The 17878-nt window shown below is 37.4% G+C and overlaps 1 protein-coding gene across 1 annotated transcript in view; it reads right to left on the bottom strand.

Moving 5' to 3' along the window:
- Positions 1–17878, bottom strand: part of RAD18 (RAD18 E3 ubiquitin protein ligase) — a 77358-nt gene that overhangs the window by 51789 nt on the left and 7691 nt on the right. The window contains exons 3-5 of the mRNA XM_033210530.1: positions 10260–10321; positions 8951–9021; positions 1536–1873 (exon numbers count right to left, since the gene is read on the bottom strand). Of these exons, the coding sequence (XP_033066421.1) occupies positions 1536–1873; positions 8951–9021; positions 10260–10321 (471 nt within the window). The remainder of the gene's footprint in view (positions 1–1535; positions 1874–8950; positions 9022–10259; positions 10322–17878) is intronic.

The following is a 17878-nucleotide window of genomic DNA, read 5'->3' on the forward strand; positions in this document are numbered from 1 at the left end:
AACTATAGAACTAATCTTAAATTTTCCCAAGCCTTAGGAGCTATCCATGTTTAGCATAGAAGCAATAGTAACAACTTAAGACATACCTGGCCCAGGGGCTGGGTGAAGGAAAGGTAGTTTAATAATTTATTGAGTTGGGCCAACTACTGTTCAATTTTGTCAATGGTTACAAATTTGTTAATTTAGCTCTCATTTATAATTCTACACATAATGTTAAAATTAAGGAACACAATCATTCTCAAACTATTTCATAAAGTTGTAGGGATCTGTGGGGGTAATTCGAGGCCTACAGACCTCCATGGATAATAGGCAGAAGGAGGTCAGGTGAAACAGAACAATCTGTTTTATCTATTTTAATATGTTATGGTTTATTGTAAAAATTTCATTTGGGAAAAAAGGTTCTGCTAGGGGAAAAACAGTTAACCATCAAGCTAAAAAATACTACAATAAGAACTGTCAATTCAAAGGATAGACATAGTAGAAAATATAAGTGAAATGTATATATCTTTAAAAGATGTAAACATGTTAAATACTAATAAACTAATTTCAATCTAAGTTTAATAAACACTCACATCTCTGCACTGTGTGTGGTATGGGTATACCAAAGATGTCTAAGAGTTTCTGCCTAAAAGGTGCTCTAAACTTCACTGGAAAGAAGACACAGAAACAAAAGGTTAAACAAGCTGACATATTCATCAAACAGTTAAGCAAATGGGACACAAAACACTCCAGAAAACAAGTGCTATAGCACTTTTGTGACGTGAGACAGTGTTTTCTAACATAACAAATGAATAGTGAGGATCTGGATAGTCTGGAAAGGTATAGAACAGGGGCCGGCAAACATTCTTAGTGAAGGGCCAGGTAGTGAAGAGCCAGGTAGAATTTAGACTTTACGGATCATATGGCCTCTGTCACAACCATGCAACTCTGCCACTGTAGCATGAAAGCAGCCACAGACATATGCAAACAAATGGGTATATGAACTTTTATTTACAAAAACAGGTGGCAAGCCAGATTAGCTCTGCCGGTTGTAGTTTGCCAATTCCTCAATGTACTGGAGGAACAGTGGGGAGATCAGCTTGGCTAGAGCAGAACTTCTGAGACGGAGAGGTGAGCAATAAGGCAGGATGACTAGGGTAGGGCTCAAATTGTCAAAGGCTTTACATGACAGGCAGAACAGTGAGGAGGCATTCAAGTGGTGGTAAAATAAGACAAAAAGAGCTCTTCAAGATTAAATGGCAACTGATATGTTGAATGGGGGGAAGAAGGATTAAAAGCTGAAAACAGAAAGCTACGCCATACTGAAAGCCTGAACTAATTAAAACTGTTTCCTTTTTGTAGCAGTCAGCCTGAATTCCTATTTCTGAGAGAGAAAGAAAACAAACATTATCTACAACAATATCTGAGGTTTGTGATATGGTAAAATCTTGTTTGTCCTTTACCATTCCTTCCCCCTCAAAGATGCTGCCTATTTATTCTTATGTCATGTGGATGAAAAGATTTCCATATTTCCACATATGAAAATAACTTCCTACCTTTAGTAATGTGTTTCGAAGCGGATGTCGAGGGTGTCTCAGGACGCTTAGCCTCTGAGGGATCTGGAGCCATCTCTTCTACAGAACGTGTCTCTTTGGTCTTTGCAGCAGGGCTTGCCTCTTTTTGAGGGGTGAATTTGCTTTTATTTTCTTTTATCAACAACTCTGATGTAGAACCACTCATTTCTCTGATCAAGAAATTATCCATTAACCTGCTCCCCTGCTTTAAAGACTCTCTGGAGGCTACAGGAGTATATACTTTGACAGCAAGATTCTTTGAAAAGGAAGAAGCAGGAGATTTGGGTGGTGACTGTAAAGCAAACTGCAATAGATGATTCCTTGAAGAACAAAAAACACAACAGATGATTAAGATATCCAATTTTATATAACAAATTAACTGATATAAGCTGTTTTCCCAATTAACCTTGTTTTCTGAAATACAGGACCTTTACTATAATGACAACCAAACCAAAGTTTCTTCTAGTATAACTCAAAGAAATAAATCTAACTTAAAAAGCAGTTAATGTGTCAATAAAACAAAATGAAACGAAATCAGCTTTCAGCCACAGAGAATAGCTTATATGAGACCTAATCTCCAACCATAAGTAACTTTAAAATCTGAACAAAATATAGGGATATAGTCTGGATGTTGTCTCCACCAAATCTCACATTGAAATGTGATTCCCAGTGTTGGCGGTGGGACCTAGTGGAAGGTGACTGGATCATGAGGGCGAATTTCTCATGAATGGTTTAGCACCATTCCCTTACTGCCGTCCTTGTAATAGTGAGTGAGTTCTCTCATGAGATCTGTTTTAAAAGTGTGTGGCACCTCCCCTCCTCTCTCTCTTGCTCCCACTCTCACCATGTAATATGGTGCCCCTGTCTTTTGTTTTCCACTGTGATTGTAAGCAGCCCAATACCTCACTAGAAGCCAAGCAGATGGCTTGTACAGCTGCAGAACCATGAGCCAATTAAACCTCTTTTCTTTGTAAATTACCCAGCCTCAAGTTTACTTTAGCATTCTTTACATTACTTAGCAATGTAAGAACGGCCTAACACACATATAAAACAACTCTTTGTAGGCACTGGACTGAAATCAACACAAGGCTGCAATGCCTGAAAAAGAAAACATGAAGTAATCCAACATTTCCTCTAAGACTTTACCCTGGAAACATTTTCTAGGAATTGGGTATTAATGTAAAGTCTAAACAGGAAACATTGATCTTACTTGGTAGAGAATATAAGAGATCAGAGTTCTGGGCAAAGCTGGCCAGGACTGAGGGGTCAGAGTGCTTTGACATGTGGCAGCTACTGAAAGGGAACGCCAGAAGTCTGCTTAGAAATTCACATCCATTCCTGCTCATCTCCAGGGCCGCACATGATTAGACAAAAACACAGGAGACCCACTAGGAAGCTGATACTGGTAAATTAAAATCCCAAAGGTCAGTACTGGAAAGTTAGTTGTTCTCAGCCAAAGCTGAGAAATCTTGGTGAAGATCATGGACATTCAAGTGAGATCCCACAAAGGCCACACCTTAGAAAAATGGACCACACTGAAGAAATACAAACAAAGCTCAAACAGACCTAACCTAAGAAAACATTATACCAAGCCTTGAAAGAACAAAGATGAAGAGCTAGCGATTTAACTGCCTGTTAGAACAAAATGTGTCATCTTTCAAAAGAAGACAATTCACAGCTTCTACAACATTTCAACCACAATGTTCAGCACACATTTTAAAATTACTGAACATGCAAAGAAGCCAGAAAAAGTAGCCACTAATCAAGAGATAAAATATTCAATAGAAGCAGACCCAAAGGTAATCCAAAGAATAGCATTTCTAGGTAAGGACTTCAAACTATGATAAACACATTAAATAAAAAAAAGAAAGAAAGAAAGAAAAAGAAAAAGGATAAAAAGATAGTATATTATGACAAATAAAATCCATTAAGAAAAGAATAAAATGAACCTTCTACAATTGCAAAATACCTTATCTAAACTGGATAAGCATAACAACACACAATACAAACTTGAAGGCAGGTCAATAGAAAATACCCAAACTAAGCACAGAGAGAAAAATTAATGAAAAAGACAGACACAAAAAAGTATGAGATATTGGGCATAAATAGAAGCCCAGAAGGAATGGAAAGAAAGAATGGAAAATCAGCAATACTAGAAAAACCAATGGCTGAGAATTTTCAAATCTGATGGAAAAAAAAATCAACCCATAGATTCCACCACTACAGAATTTACATGAAACTCAACAACAGAAAGATAACTAGAAAATCTCCAAATGTTAAGAAATAAAGCACCACACTTCTAAATAACCCCACATGTCAAATCACAATGAAAACTAGAAAATATTCTAAACTGAATGATAGCATGAAAGGTTGCCAAAACTGTACCTGGAGGGAATATTATTGAAAATACAAAAAGTAAAAGCCACTACTCTAAGCTTCCAACTTAAAAGGTTAGGAAATGAACAGCAAACTAAATCCAAAGAAGGGAGGAACTAATAACAGATACTAGTGAAATAGAAGAGATATCAGGAGAAAACAAGCAAAGCCAAATGTTGGTTCTTTGAAAAAAATAACAAAATTATTAATTCCTACTAAGACCGAACATGAAATAAATGAGAAAATACAAATTACCAAAACAAAGACTTAAAAGAAGACCTCATTACAAATCCTATAAAAAAGATAATTAGAGAATATTATGAACACTTTAAAACAATAAATTTTAAATTTTAGATAAAATGGACAAATTCTTTGAAAGGCACTATTCATCAAAACTGACAAAGAAACAGAAAACCTGAAGAGCCCTTATTATCTATTAAATAAACTGAAGCTATAATTTAAAACTTTTCCACAAAGAAAACTCCAAGCCCAGATGGCTTCACTGGTAAATTCTACCACATATTTAAGGAAGCTCTGTTTATATTTCTTCAGTGTGGACATGGTGGCACATGCCCATAGTCCTAGCTAATTGGGAGGCAGAGGCAGGAGAATACCTTGAGCCCAAGAGTTTGAGGTTACAGTGAACCATGATCATACCACCGCACTGCAGTCTGGGCAACAGAGCAAGAAGAAGGGAGGAAAGGGAGGAAGGGAAGGAAGGGGAGGGAGGAATAGAGGGGGAACGAGGAATAGAGTGGGGAAGGAAAAAGGAGGTGGGAGGGAGAAAGGAAAGGAGGGAGGGAGAAAGGAAAGGAGGAAGGGAGGGAGGGAGGGAGGGAGAGAGGAATGGAGGAAGGAAGGAAGGAAGGAAGGAAGGAAGGAAGGAAGGTAGGTAGGTCCGTCTTGTCCATCTGTGAACTATACAATAACCTTACCTCTTCAGAATGATGCTAAGAATCAAGAGTCAAAATAGGCCTTTGGGTAGACATGAGTAGCCATTAAACCTATGCAATCAATTCCATAGATTTCTGTAACTAAAGTCCCCGCAATGCTAGTTCTGATCAGAAACATGTAAACAGCAGTCTAGAACCATTTGGCTAAACAAGCAGAGGCCCACCCAAACACAAACTCTTTTTATAGCACCTTAGGGTATCAACACTATTGAAAATATAGGCAATATATAATAATAATAATAACAATAGGAATATTTTTAGGTTTCTTTGTTCTAGGTATTATGCTGGATATCTTTTACTATAGCTCTTCATTTCTAATCCTCAAGGCATCGACAGTATTATTCTCATCTTTTTAGATGAGGAAACAGGAGTCGAAGAGGTTAAACATCTTGATCACAATCACATTAGAACTAATAGGGCCTAGACCAATGCCCAGTTCTGCCTGAATTCAACATCAGTATGCTTTAAACTGTACAATAAAAAAGGTGAAATTATATTCTACTTCCTCTTTGTGAGTTGCTGAGGGAATTTTACTTCAATTGTCATCTAAAATGTTTAAATTCTTAAACTTGGAGTATTTGCAGAAAAACTTATCCCTTAATGGTGGTTAAACAAAAGCAGTAAATGATGCTCTCTACTCTCAATTTGTAAAAATAATAATAGAGATGGACACTGACTACAAAAACAGAGAAACAACATTCACTTAACTCAAGAATGATGCTACACTTACACAAAAACATTCTAATAAATGTTCAACAACAGGTTAAGAACATTATTTTAAATAAAACTAAGTCAAGGAAAAAATCATGTGTTCTTTGAAAATAAAAGTAAAAGATCAGATGAAAATATAAGAGCTATATGCAGCCTTGTATCTGAAAACCTCTAAAATTATTTCCAATATCCTTTTTATATTATTAAATTTAGAATATTAAATATTTAAAAATCATAATGGCACATAAAATGACAATGACAAATGAGAATGCCAAGAAATGAAATTGACAGACAATATAAATATCTTATATTTTGGTAATAGGATTAAGCTTCCTCCCTTATAAATCTTAAACCACAGTTCAAACAAGTAATGAAATTGACTAGCTTAAATTTCATCCCTCCTAAGTTTGCAAATGAAGAACCACAACACTTTACCCATGACAAATGTTCACCACAAGGATGATGCTAGGAAGAGCAGCAATTCCAAGAAGGCAAAGAGAGAGAGGAACAAATGATATAAACCATCCCAACTCTACAAATAATGCTTCCCACCCTACCACACCCACTATAATGAACAATTAAATCATGTATTCCTTTCGGGAAGGAGAGGGGACAGAGGAGAGCTCAACCATTCCATGACCTCCTTTAAGTTACACCAAAAGGTCTGTGAATCCAAAGACCTTCAACAAGGTCTCTCAACAAACAGATGCTGTTATATGCAAGGCTTCCTTTATCCTAGCAGGGAAGTTGTTATGCTTTCAGTACTAGCTGAGGAAAAAAAAAAGCCTTGAGAAAAACAGGCAATCAATTCCCTTTTAAAGGCATGGTCCCTTCCTCTCACAGATTTCAAAAACTTACTGGTGAAAAATGCTAAGAAAAAAAGTAGGTTTAATTGGGAAAATCAGAGAATTTTAAAGTTTCTTAATCTAGGAAAGTATGCCATCTTTTTTAAACTACACCATCTTTTTTTCCTTAAGGAAATAACTAACCAGCCAGTCTCTAGATGTACATGAAGTTAGCTCAGAGTACAGTCGGCCCTTCACATCTGCCAGCTCCGCATCTGTGGATTCAACTAATCACAGAGCAAAAATGTTCAAAAAATAATAAAAGTAACAATACAACAATAAAAAATATGTAAATTTTAAAAACACAGTATGACAACGATTTATATAGCATTGTATTAGGGCTATAAGTAATCTAGAGGTGATTTGAAGTATAAGAGAGAATGTCCATATGCAAATACTATGCCATTTTATGTCAGGGACTTCAGCATCCACAGATTTTGGTGTTCTCGAGGGTCCTGGAACCAATCCCCTTGACTGAGAGACAACTGTACTAAATTTGATCATTTTTAGAATGCAAACCAATAAAGAAATGTGCAATTCTATTGAAAGAAATCTGTTTATATTTTTTAAAGCAACATAAGGTACCTCCAAGAATGTTCCAACAAGCCTAGAAGTCCCATCCAGTCACAAGCCGTATAATGATGCTTTGTTCAACAAGAGACCAAATACATGGTGATGGTTTCATTAGATGATAATGGAGCTGAAAAATTCCCATTGCTAAGTGACATCTTGATAATCCTAACCCTGTGTGGGCCTAGGCTAATGTGTGTGTTTCCATCTTTTTTTTGAGACAGAGTCTTGCTCTGTCACCAGGCTGGAGTGCAGTGGCATGATCTCGGCTGACTGCAACCTCTGACTCCCTGGTTCAAGCGATTCTCCTGCCTCAGCCTCCCAAGTAGCTGGAATTACAGGCATGTGCCACCACACCCGGCTAATTTTTGTATTTATAGTAGAGACAGGGTTTCACCATGTTGGCCAGAATGGTCTCAAACTCCTGACCTCGTGATCTGCCCACCTCAGCCTCCCAAAGTGCTGGTATTACAGGCATGAGCCACTGAGCCCGGCCTCCATCTTCATTTTTAAGAAAAAGTTTAAAAAGGAAGAAATAATAACAATTTTTAAAACTAGAAAAAAGTCTACAGAATAAGGATATAAAGAAAGATGCTTGTACAGCTGTATGATGTGTTTGTGTTTTAAGCTACGTGTTATTACAAAAGAGTCAAAAAGTTAAAAAAGTATACGTTTATAAAATGTAAAAGTTACAGTAAGGTTAATTATTAAAGAAACTTTTTTATAAATTTAGTGTAGTCTAAGTGTACAGTGTTTATAAAGTCTACAGTAGTGTACAGTAATGGCCTAAGCCTTCACATTCACTTGTCACTCACTCACTGACTCATCCAGAGTAACTTCCAATCCTGAAAGCTCCATTCATAGTAAATGCCCTATACAGGTATACGGCATTTTTTATCTTTTATACCATAGTTTCACTGTACTTTTTCTATGTTTAGATACACTAATAGGTACCACTGAGTTGCAACTGCCTACCGTATTAGCTATAGTAACACGCTGTATGGGTTTTGTTACCTAGGAGCAATAGGCCCTGCCATATAGACTAGGAGTGTAGTAGGCTACACCATGTTGGTTTGTGTAAGTACACTCTATGATGTTCACACAACAACCAAATTGCCTAATGACACATTTCTCAGAACATATCCCTGTTAAGCAACACATGATTACACTTAACTACAGGGGCACCTGACCACTGTCTAAACACAGTATGTCCTTCATAAAAATTCTTGCTTGACTTGCATGATTAAAACTAAAAGTAATCCAAGATATTGAAACATGGCTTTTCATAACCCTTTTGGTGACCAAACTCACTTTCACACATTCATGCATTTGACAGTTAGGAAGTAAAGTTGCAAATCTGAGCTTTATAAAGTACAAGCAATTACATATTTCAAATGCCATACCATTTAATACATGCTGAATAAATCAGATTAAGAATAGATTAATATATAGCAGACAGAATCAATTACAGATATGTGTATATACATGAGTTAGTACATACATATACATAATATACATATATTACTTAGCTCTGCCCATTGAGAGGGCCTAGAAGCAATGACACCCCAGTAGCAACAAGCATACCCAGCACCAGCTCCTGGTCTCTAAATGCGATTCTCCAATAGGAGGAGCTCCTTGGAGAAATGGCTGATTCTAGGGCTTGGGCAGGAAAAGGAGTATCTTTAGAGCACCCAAAAGTAAGGAAGCCCTCAAATCTGCATTTTAACTCTTAATTATTCTATACTACAGGAGAATTTCTGTTAAGGAAGAAAATCTTACTCTAGTAAATTTTCCATGTGTGAATAATGACTACTGTTACTTCCTTTCTTTGACTATAAAATATGCAACCCTGCATTCCCTAATCCAAAGGTGCACAAAGTAAAGAGAGAACACATATAAAAGGCAAAAGTAGTCAGAGGTTAGTCACAAAATTAAATCATACCGTGCAAAATTCAAGCTTTTTACCAGTTCATCTAATATGCGGTTATTTTTCAGATCCGGCTCTGTGACAGTCTAGAAAAAACAACAGATGGAAAAAGGTCAAAAACAATAATCAACTTGTCATAATCTTGTTTTTGAAAATGTCTGACCCATCCTCCTGAGGTTCTCCATCCACTAAGTCTTCTAAGGCGGCCTTAAAATAAAGTTCATTTATCTCATGCTAATATGAAATTTTAAAACAGTGAATCAGTATCTGCTGACTGGAAGTCTGATAAAAGCTCTCCAAAGCTTCTCTTATAATCATATATATTCTGTACTGACTACAATCAAACCTAATATAAGCAAGAATCTTTCTTCAAAATGCCAGCACTCAGCTTTCTCAAAAATTTCTCTGGAAAAACAGAAGCGAAGTGTTCTTTTCAGTACTGACATTGGGAGAGGCATTAAGCGTTCAAGGAGAATTTTAAAATAAGAATGGTTTTCAGGAATGCAAGAGAAAAGTGATAAACCCAGTACTTATTTGGTATGAATGGTACACAGTTTATTTCAGTGATGAGACCATCTTGACAAAAGCAGTGTAACATATTGTAAAGATCTTAGACTTGAGAGCCAAATCACAAAATTTCTTACATAGAGAAATAGTTTTGCAAGGTTCAGTGACACCCTGACACCACGTACCTACCAGAGAGGCAAAACTAACCAAACTCCTCACCTAGTCCTAGCGTCGGCTCTGTCAGACCTCACCTGTCTCTTCTTTCTTTATTCCCACTTATGTTTAATTACCCTTTTAGTCTGCTTTTCCACCCATTCCCACTACCTGAAAAGTTTCAGAAACAATAAGCAACAAACTTCCTAGTGTTTTGCCTGAAGCTCTGGTAGGGGAAAGACCTAAGGGAACAGGTAGGCTGGATTAAGTCCAACGGCCATGCATATTTTTCTGCACAAATACTTAGACCAGTTCTTTGCAAATGAATAATCCTACCATCAGAGTTTCTACCAAAGTGAGAAATTATTAAAAATTAGAAGCCATAAAAACATGGGTCATAAGAATTAAAGAGTGCTACATCCTGAACTTAAAATTAGTTTTTACTTCCTAAAATACATTTAGGTTTTCAGAAATCTTAACAAAAAACTGAACAAAGCCCAGCTCTTCTTACATATACTTTAGAGATCCTTTCCGAAAGTGTCTTTCATATAGCTTAATTCAGTAACTACACATCACCCTACATACATACAGGCTTTTATACATACACAAAGCAAAAATATTTGCAGCAGTCAGTAAGTTTTCAAAAAAGGAAACAAAAACTCACCACACAACAAGTTGGACACTGAGTTTTGTAGGACAGAAATTTTCTTATACAGAGAGAGCAGTCTGCAAAACACAAAGTGCAACATAATGTTAACGAGGTTATACTAACACAGGAATGTGACTTCTAACAAAATCTTAAGCCCTAGACTATTTCCATCAGCTAAGGTGTATCATCATAAGCTTAAATTTCTAGTACCTCTACTCTACGCACACTTACACATGTAATTAAATAGCATTTTAAGGAAAGTAAAACATAAATATTGTAAGTCCTTAGGATACCACAACTACACAAGCAACATACATCACTCTGTGTCCTCCATCTGCAAAACACAGGAAACATACATGCAAGACTTGAGCTGGGTACTGTATAAACTTGCCAGGTATCTCTACTGCTTATCATTTGAAAATATAAATTTTGAAATAATATATATAAACATATTAAGAAAAAATATATACCCAGGTTATCAAATTAGGGACTTCTATATCTTAATTCTGTAAATAATATCCTCTGTCCCACATTTAACAAGTACTTTTGTGGCAGGCACTAAGAATAATATATATAAAGGAAGGTTCTTGACCTCAAGGAGCTAATAAAATAGTGAAGCAATTACAGCATAATTCAGCATAATATAGCCTAACAATTTAAGCAGAAAATGGGCATAAACTAAATTCACAACACTCAAGGCAGTGTAAAATATTCTCCCAGTCAAAGAAAAAGCAGATGTGACTAACAGAATGGTACCTTACTAATTACCTAAGCTAATTTACTAGTAGCCCAAATTCAGCTGGATTCTGTTTAGTTGAGGAGGAGACAGTATAATTTCAGTATACTGTATAAATTCAGGATTCTGTTTAGTTGAGGAGGAGCCAATATAATTTCAATGGTATGGATATCCAGGAAATAAGCAAGTCTTGCCAACCTAAGTAAGAGCACCCCAGGAGGAAAAACAAAGAAACACATTATGAAAAGGATAAAACAGACAACAGGTTGAGTTCTTTTAGGAAGCAAAGAGGAATACAGGGGACCGAGTCGGCATGTAAGGGGCTTGGAAGTCACCACTCTGTCCTAACAACAAGTAAAAAGCTGAACAAACTGAAAAACCAACAACTTTTCTTAGATCCAGCAGAAAAGCAGGGTCACAGGGCAAACTGCTGCCCCCCGAACTGGGGAGAGACAGAGGTAATACAGAGAATCACAACTTACTGGAACACAAACCCACAAACAGAAACCTCCATGGGAACCAGAGAAGAAACCTTTGCTGGAATCAGTGCTGGAGTGGGAGAACCTGAGCAGTAATTGACAAATTGCTGGTGGCTCACTGCGGGCAAGTCTGAGCATTAAAAACTCCAGGGAACCCTGTCATTGCAGGGGTGGGGAGGATGTCCTCATACTTCTGTGAGTTTTAGTTCCAGGAGTTCTTCTAAGTTCTCACAGTGAATATTGGAGAAAAACCCCCTAGTCCTTCCAGGAGTAGGAGGGTAAAAGTAACCATTTCTAAATAAGTCAGAGTAGTCTGTTTTTTTGTTTTTGTTTTTTTTCCCTTCGAGATAGAGTCTAATTCTGTCACCCAGGCTGGAGTACAGTGGCACAATCTCGGCTCAGTGCAACCTCTGCCTCCTGGGTTCAAGTGATTCTCCTGCCTCAGCCTCCCGAGTAGCTGGGATTACAGGTGCACGCCACCACACCCAGCTAATTTTTGTATTTTTAGTAGAGATGGGGTTTTGCCATATTGGCCAGGCTGGTCTCAAACTCCTGACCTCAGGTGATCGCCCACCTCGGTCTCCCAAAGGGCTGGGATTACAGGTGTGAGCCACTGCACTGGCCCAGAGTAGTCTGTTCTTAACAAAGCCCTCCCTCAGGAGAAACTATTTTACCAGAGCCTAATCTACTGGAGTTTTATCAGAGCCTAGCTGACTCTGGAAAAAGGAAATATACAACTGCAGCCCTCTAGACTGCAGATAGACAGCCCTCTATCCTGTCCCATCTAAGGAGGGGAAAACTGAGGAGCACTAGTGACATTCACAGTCCAGGGCAAAGTTCGCTAAAAGACCTAATCATAGGACTACAGAATGTGTCCCCTCTGCCCATACCTAAAGGCCTATTTACTGCAGTTCCTTTTACCCAGTACATCATTTCCAGTTATTAAGAAAAAAATCACAAGGAAAAATACACAGTTTGAAGAAACTGAGCAAGCATCAGAACCAAAGTCAGATATACTAGAAATGTTTAAATTATCGGACCAGCAATTTTTAAAAATTATATGCTAAGGACTCTAATGGAAAAAGTAGACAACATCAAGAACAGATGGGTAGCATAAGCAGAGAGGTGGAAATTCTAAGGAAGAATCAAAAAGGAATGCTAGTGATCAAAAGAACCACTATAACAGAATGCCTTTGATAGGTTCATTAATAGATTGAACACAGCTGAGGAAAGAATCACTGCGCTTTAGGACATGTCAATGGAAACCTCCAAAACTGAAAAGCAAAGAGAAAAGAAAAGACAGGAAAAATGGAATAGAATATCCAAGAACTGTAGAACAACTACAAAAGATGTAACATACACATAATGGGAATAACAGAAAGAGAAGAATGAAAGGAACAGAAGAAATAGCAATGGCTAACAATTTCTCCAAATTAACGTTAAACACTAAACTACTCATCCTGGAAGATCGGAGAACACTAAGCAGGATAAATGCAAAAACAAAACAAATAGACACCTCAGCCAATCAAATTGAAACTACATAGAATCAAAGATAAAGAAAAAATCTTGAAAGAAGCTGTAGTGGGGGCCTTACCTACAGAGGAGCAAAGAATGACACTTGACTTCTCACAAACCACACAGAGAGTGCAGTGAAATATTTAGTGTTGAGAGAAAAACATCACCAACCTAAAACTATACCCTGAGAAATTATCCCTCAAAAGTCAAAGAGAAATAAGGACTTTCTCAGACAAATACAAATTGAAGCAATCTGTTTTCAGACTTCCCTTGCAAGAAATGCTAAAAGAAATTCTTCAGAGAGGAGGAAAATAATTTAGGTCAGAAACTCCAATCCACACAAAGAAAGGAAGAGTACTGGAGAAGGAATATGTGAAACTGTAATAAAAACTTTTTCTTGTTAATTTAACAGGTAACAGTTTGTACAAAAATAATAACAAAGTATTCAATTATGGATGCTTATTATGTATACGTATATAAAAATGCATGCTTATGAATGCTTATGCATAAGTGAAATGAATGACAGCAATGGTACGAAAGACTAGAAAGAATTTCTTAGCTCGAGCTGCCATAACAAAATACCACAGACTGGGTAGCTTAAACAACAGAAATTGTTTTCTCATGGTTCTGGAGGCTAAAAGTCCAAGATCAAGGTGCCAATATGGTCAGTTTATGCTGAAAGCTGTCTTTCTGGTCTACAGACAACCACCTTCTCACTGTGTCCTCCCACGAGGGGGTGGGGAGAGACCATAAGCTCTGGTATCTCTTCTCACACGGACACTAATCCCATCACTAGAGCTCCACTTTCATGACCTAATTTAAACCTAATTATCTCCCCAAGGCCTCATCTTCAAACACCAACACGTTGGGGATGGCGCTTCGCCATAGGACGTTAGGGGGGATAACATTCACTCCATAGCATTCCACCTTTAACCTCCCAAATTCATGTTCTTCTCAAATGCAAAATACATCCATCCCATCTCAACAGCCCCCAAAGTCTCAACTTATTCCAGTACCAACTCTAAAGTTTAAAATCTAAAGTCTCATCTAAATATCACCTACATCAGATATGGATGAGACTCAAGGTATGAATCATCCTGAGGCAAAAATTCCTGTCCAGACTCATTCTCTTAATTACCAATGCTATTCTCTTTATACTAAAAGAGTCTCCTGAGCAATACTGTAAGTCAAGAAATCCTAAAACCTGGCTGCTCAGCTCAGTTACCTAGGGAGATTCATGTTGGTTTTACCTTAGTTTCCCAAACTCTACCCCCAGTCACAGTGATTCAATGGATTTTGGTCAGTAAATCACATCCTTAATATGTGATATTGATTCAACGACAACAATTTTTTAAAAATTAGTAAGTTGTTACTATTAAGTTGAATTATACGAAACTGACATTTTTGGTTAAGTCAAAAATGGACAAATACTGCAATTTCATGTGGTTCAAACAAACACTGCACTTAGTATGTGCTCTGTTCTAGGCACTTTACATGTATTAACTAGCTTGATCCTTACAGCAACCCTGAGGTTGGTACCAATATTAGTCACATTTGACAAGAAGAAAAATGAAGCACAGGGCTCAGCCAACTTGCCAAAGATAACAGAACTAATATGTGGCAAAGGCAAGCACCACAGTCCATACTCTTAATATATTTTTTAATATACTTTTTTAAAATATACTTTTAATATGTATTTTTAATATACAGTCCATACTCTTAATATGTTTACTTAAAATTACAGATGCTCCTTGACTTAACATGGGATTACATCCCAATAAACCCATCACAAATTGAAAATATTATAAGCCAAAATGTATTTAATATACCTACCTCTAACCTGGGAAAAGATTAAAATTCAAAATTCAAAGTATGGTTTCCATTGAATGTGTATCACTTTCACACCATCGTAAAGTTGAAAAATCCTAAGTCAAATCATCGTTAAGTCAGGAACTGACTATATCTATAAATATTTGTTTATAATAAATATATACTGTACATTTACACTATAAATAATGTATACTTATATAAATATGTACTATGTGTAGCTATATAATATATACTTATACAACATATTGTGTATATATAATATATACATGTTACTATTGTACCTATATAGTATAAGTATACATTATATATTATGTATACTTATATCAATTAAATAATATTTAATTAATAAGGTCACATGTGCCTTTTAAATTAGTTTTTATAATAAGGCTGCTGCTTTCTTTTCTGCATAATCTTGTATATCTTTCCTTTCCTTTTCTTTTCTTTTGAAATGCAGAGAACCAGATATGGAGTCCTAAGTAGATCAAGCCCTAGGCTTAATTTCAGTCTACTAGACTACTACCAAATATGTACTGGTAAGCTGCAGACCAGCATAACTTATTATCTAGTGGGCAACTATGACAACCTTCCATTCAAGGGAGAACAGCTAAAGAGTTCTGAATTCATGTATTCCCAGAGGGCTTCATTTAAATTACCTATGAAGTTTGTCTTTCCATCCAAGAGAGTCCAAAAAAGATGTGTGGGTAGAGTGGGAGACGGTATAATAACAACAATGAATTAAAGAGTAGTTTCACAAGACACAGCCAAGCCTTGGGAGAGGGGCCATCTCTAATCCCAAGCAAGATACAGCAATCTGTTGGCTTTCAAACATCAAAAGAGCCTAGCATCTCAACAGTAAAAAGGAAATTTCTAAAACTTAAACTAATCCTTGTCGTATGAAATCTTAAGGACTTTATGAAAAAAGGAACTTTTTAGAAAGAAACATCTAAAGTGTCCAGTTAAAAGCAAAAACTCCAGTTCCCAGTGTGAAAAGAACAGGAGGTCCAAGAAAGCTGAGAAGGTTGGCATCTGCCTCCAGTTTTAATGTTAAGGGACAGTTAGTTGATAAGAGAATAACATCCCTCCAACTAAAGACTAGCATTTCAGAATTTCCAGAAGTGCAGCCCTGCATAATTGTATGTCCCTTTAGTATGTGTAACTATTTCTCGTCTCCTCTGTCTTGTTTCACAGTGCTGCTTCATGAGAATATAAAAGAAGACAAACATGTTTATTATATGCCTAACAGAATCTTATGTTGTCTCTTGAATTAGCAAAGGTTTCATAAGTGGAACGTTTCATATTTCAGTGTTTTTTAAAAAATGAAGTAGAATTGCTTTTTACGGCCGGGCGCAGTGGCTCAAGCCTGTAATCCCAGCACTTTGGGAGGCCGAGACGGCCGGATCATGAGGTCAGGAGATCGAGACCATCCTGGCTAACACGGTGAAACCCCGTCTCTACTAAAAATACAAAAAACTAGCCGGGCGAGGTGGCGGGCGCCTGTAGTCCCAGCTACTCCGGAGGCTGAGGCAGGAGAATGGCGTAAAGCCGGGAGGCGGAGCTTGCAGTGAGCTGAGATCCGGCCACTGCACTCCAGCCTGGGCGACAGAGCAAGACTCCATATCAAAAAAAAAAAAAGAATTGCTTTTTACTCCTACACAATCTTTGATTAATTTTTTGAGTCAAAATCCACAAAAGGAAAAAAAAAAAGATTGCTGGCCAAGCTTTAAATAGTGGTAATTTATCAGTGTCCACAAGCCAATTATTTCATCTAGGTGCAAATATCTTGATCATCTTCCATTATCAAGTGAGAAAAATTATACAAGTGCAAAGAAAATTGGCACTTGAGCATATCAGTCTATTAGCAAGACCATTTCTCACTTAATGGTGTTTCATGGGTTGGAGTAAGTCTGCTCCCTCTTGCCCCCAAAATATTCTTTAATAGCACAAATTTAGATCAATTTAATTGACCTGCATTCTGCCAAGGCAACCCACTCACACCTTTGTACCTGCAGAACTACAAATGTAGTGTTTATTACTCATATCCAAAAACCTAAACAGAACAAAACAAAATAAGATGATTTAAACATGGTAAATCATGAAAAATCTAAGAAGCAGCAATAAATACCTAGGATTCTGGATCACCAATTCTAGTCAATCCAAGATGATATCAGAACATGACAGACCTGGCTTCTACTAAAGCCCTGGGGGCTTTGTGTCTTTAAAACACTACAGACCCAGAGCAAATTTTAGACATGATGGGACTTGTGACAACTGGTGTTTAGCAGAAAAGGCCTACTGAATATTGAGACTTCACAAGTGAAAAAAAAGTGCTCATAAAATAAAAAAATTATCATTACTGAAATGTCCCTCCACTGACTTCCTCTTAAAGAATGGCATAAGTGACAGCTATAAGTCATGAAGAAGCCAGCAAAGAACATATATCCCTAGGGAGGCAAACAGAAGACAAGCACTTAACATTGTTGGGGCTACTTGAGAAACTGGTTTCTGAACTGCCTGAATCTACACACTGACAGAAAAAGGAACCTGGTTGAGGGCCACTGAGAACAAAAGCAAAGGTCTGGACTAGTACCACACTCACTGGCCACTGTGCCTCCCCCAGCTCAGCAAGGAAGAAAAACCCCCAACTTTCTGCCTGGGGAGAGAAAGAAGGGAAACACGGTCCAGTGTTCCAGCTTTTCCAAGAGATGCCCATAGGACTGGCTTCTGTCTCGCCTCACTAAGCATGAACCCAGCATGTTCTAGGTGAATGCAGTCTGCTAAGAACAAAAAAGAGCTGGGTAGCTTGCTACTGATCCAGAGGACCCACAGTACAGCAGACAGAGGCTGATACAGCTCTGCGGCTTATCTTGGGAGGGGAGGCAGGGAGAGAATAGTAGAGTGTGAGACCAACATTTGACCTTTTTAAAGGACTGCCTAAGGGGACAGTTTCTGTCTCACTCAACTTGGGGTGCTTTGGATCAGCATACTTTAGATGCTTGAGGGCAGCTGAAAACAAAAAAGAGGTCAATGGCTTACATCAACTCTGGAGATGGACAGACACACGAGAGAGAAAAATA

Source organism: Trachypithecus francoisi, unplaced genomic scaffold (assembly GCF_009764315.1).
Source record: "Trachypithecus francoisi isolate TF-2019V2 unplaced genomic scaffold, Tfra_2.0 Lachesis_group0, whole genome shotgun sequence".
In the NCBI taxonomy this organism is placed as follows: domain Eukaryota; kingdom Metazoa; phylum Chordata; class Mammalia; order Primates; family Cercopithecidae; genus Trachypithecus; species Trachypithecus francoisi.